Raw genomic sequence first — 2,586 nt, 5'->3', positions numbered from 1 at the left:
GGGGTGGGGTGGGGGGTTTACCGGGGTGCGTGTTTGACATGTCATAAGACATACGACTTTACATTGTATGTGCAAATTTGAACAGGTCTTGTGAAAGGAATAGATCCATGAATGTGWCTCCTGTCAAAGAGCCAGATAAACCAGATTCCTTCCTGTCATGCTCTGCCTCCAGCTCATTTTCTCCACTGTACCTGCACAGGTGTACAGGTGTTGTGTGTCTCTGTGTGTGAAGCCGGRCTTCTGCTGACATCATCATCAGCAAACTCCTCCTTTGAGCATCATCTCCCTGAGGGTATAAAGCATCTCCTGTTCCCTGGCAGCATACAACACCCAACCACAGCAGCGTCAYTCCAGCAGATGCTCCGACAKCAAAGAGGAAAAGTCCCTTCTGTGWTCCGAGAACCTTCTWTTTAAAACCTCAAGATTGGAATTTTCTCACCAAACTAAAGGTCAACATGTCGATGGGTTTGGAGATCCTGGGCATTGTCTTTGGATTTATTGGATTTATCTGTGCARTAATAACATGTGCTCTGCCGATGTGGAAGGTGACGGCCTTCATCGGGGCCAACATCATCACCGCTCAGGTCATCTGGGAGGGTCTGTGGATGAACTGTATCACCCAGAGCACAGGGCAGATGCAGTGCAAGATTTATGACTCCATGCTGGCTCTACCTCAGGACCTGCAGGCTGCCAGAGCCATGACAGTCATTTCCATCATCCTGGGCATTCTGGGAGTCCTGATCTCCATCGTCGGAGCAAAGTGCACCAACTGCATCGAGGACGAAGCAGCCAAGGCCAAAGTGATGATCATCTCTGGGATCTTCTTCATCCTCGCCGGCGTTTTGGTTCTCATCCCTGTCTGCTGGTCGGCTCACACCATCATTCAGGATTTCTACAATCCAATCCTGATCGACGCTCAGAGGAGGGAGATAGGAGCATCGCTCTACATCGGCTGGGGAGCAGCTGCTCTGTTCCTGATTGGAGGGGCCATGCTGTGCAGCCGCTGCCCACCAAATGAGGAGAAGTACAAACCACCTCGTATGGCCTACTCCGCCCCACACACTGTGAGCACAGGTGGGCACAATAAAAGAGACTATGTTTAAACAGACACATGGGGAAATTCATACATAAAAYAGATCAATTGTTTGTTGAAAATGCATTTGTCTGGATTTTGTGTTGCTGTCTGAAACCACAGAGTGAACCTTTGGAAAGACTCCAAGATGAAGGTTTTGCACAGATACTGATCTTTCTGATTTGTTTTTGTCTTGATTTTTAGAAAATGACTCCATTTCTGTAAAGTAAGATAATTAAATATAGAAATATAATATTGAAGTCACTTAGCTATCACCTGTTGTTTGCTTGGCTGGAGGGTCAAGGTCAAATTTATATAAGCAACACAACTAAAGTGCTGTGTACACATTGCAGTAAAATTAAAAAAGGAAAATCGAAGTTACACATACATGTGGGTATAACGTTTGAATAAAAGCATGAAACCAAACAAGAAATGAGAACCTCCGTCAGAACTCAGGGGATTTAGGCAACTCAAATCTTTGTGAAACATAAGTGAAAGGAACAGCTGCAATCTAAGATAAAGATTTTATCCCTGACATCTATACATACAAACTAGAAAAAAAACCAGAAAATTTTAAATATTCAGCATATTTTGTATAATTGTGTGAACTCAGAATTCACACTTATGTTTTCCTGTTTATATTGTTTTTAAAGTCAATCTTCTTCTGTACTTAGTGCTATTTTTATCATTCACATATGAAAATATCCRGCTCAATCAGTAATGGTGTGTTTTGAGTTTTGGATTTTGTAACTTTTATGCTTTTTAAAATATTAAACTTTATTTTAAATATCCTAACTAAAATGAATTGTGATCTGTTTATTTAGAAATTTTGTTTTCTTTGAAATCTGCTTTAGTATATTTTCTCTGTTTTTGTCTTCTTATTCTACTTTCTGTTACCGTTCAGCTACTTTAAGTAACTGTTTTGCTACCTTTAACTATTTTTGCTAGCTATTTTTACCAATTTTTTGCTACTCATTTAACTACAGTTTTGTTAAACTGTTAGGTTTTTTTAGCATTATCTGTTCTGCTACTTTTAGCTGCTTTACGTGAATTGTRGCATCTTTTCTTATTTTAATGACTGTTATGCTCCTTTAAACTCCTATTGTTGTGTTGGTTTGGTTGTTAGCTTTTTTCCAGCTGCTTATGGTAATTTTAGCCTCCTTTATTTATATTTTAGCTTTTCTTCAGCATGTTTAACTTTAAAAACTCAGTTTTAGATTTTCAGTACATATTAGTAAAGTCATTCAGGATTCTSACTACATTTTTGCATAAAAGTTACATACAGTCTTTTTTAATTTCTGACAGTAACRCTTTTAAAGATTAATAGTTGCTGAAAAACATCTAAAACGTCTTCTAAGGATCAGTAAAGTCTTATCTTAAAGTCACCTTCATACTTTATTTGTGTTCACAATAGAAAGACATATTTGATTTGATTGATTTGATTTCATTTATTTATTTAACAGGAAAAGATAACTAAAAATCAAGCCTGACTCAGCATTTTTGCTGTTTTACAG

The 2,586-nt window shown here is 38.5% G+C and overlaps 1 protein-coding gene across 1 annotated transcript; it reads left to right on the top strand.

Moving 5' to 3' along the window:
* Positions 1-531: 531 nt before the first annotated feature.
* On the top strand, positions 532-2,557 carry LOC106523483 (claudin-3; the record flags this gene model as incomplete). The annotated part of the gene is given in 1 exon segment (XM_014016902.1): positions 532-2,557. A coding segment is annotated over 1 exon segment (572 nt), but the record flags the coding sequence as incomplete, so codon positions are not given.
* Between the last annotated feature and the right edge of the window lie 29 nt (positions 2,558-2,586).

This window comes from Austrofundulus limnaeus, unplaced genomic scaffold (assembly GCF_001266775.1).
Source record: "Austrofundulus limnaeus strain Quisiro unplaced genomic scaffold, Austrofundulus_limnaeus-1.0 Scaffold157, whole genome shotgun sequence".
In the NCBI taxonomy this organism is placed as follows: domain Eukaryota; kingdom Metazoa; phylum Chordata; class Actinopteri; order Cyprinodontiformes; family Rivulidae; genus Austrofundulus; species Austrofundulus limnaeus.
The sequence above is the reverse complement of the archived record's forward strand: the minus strand, read 5'-3'. Positions and strand labels throughout refer to the sequence as shown.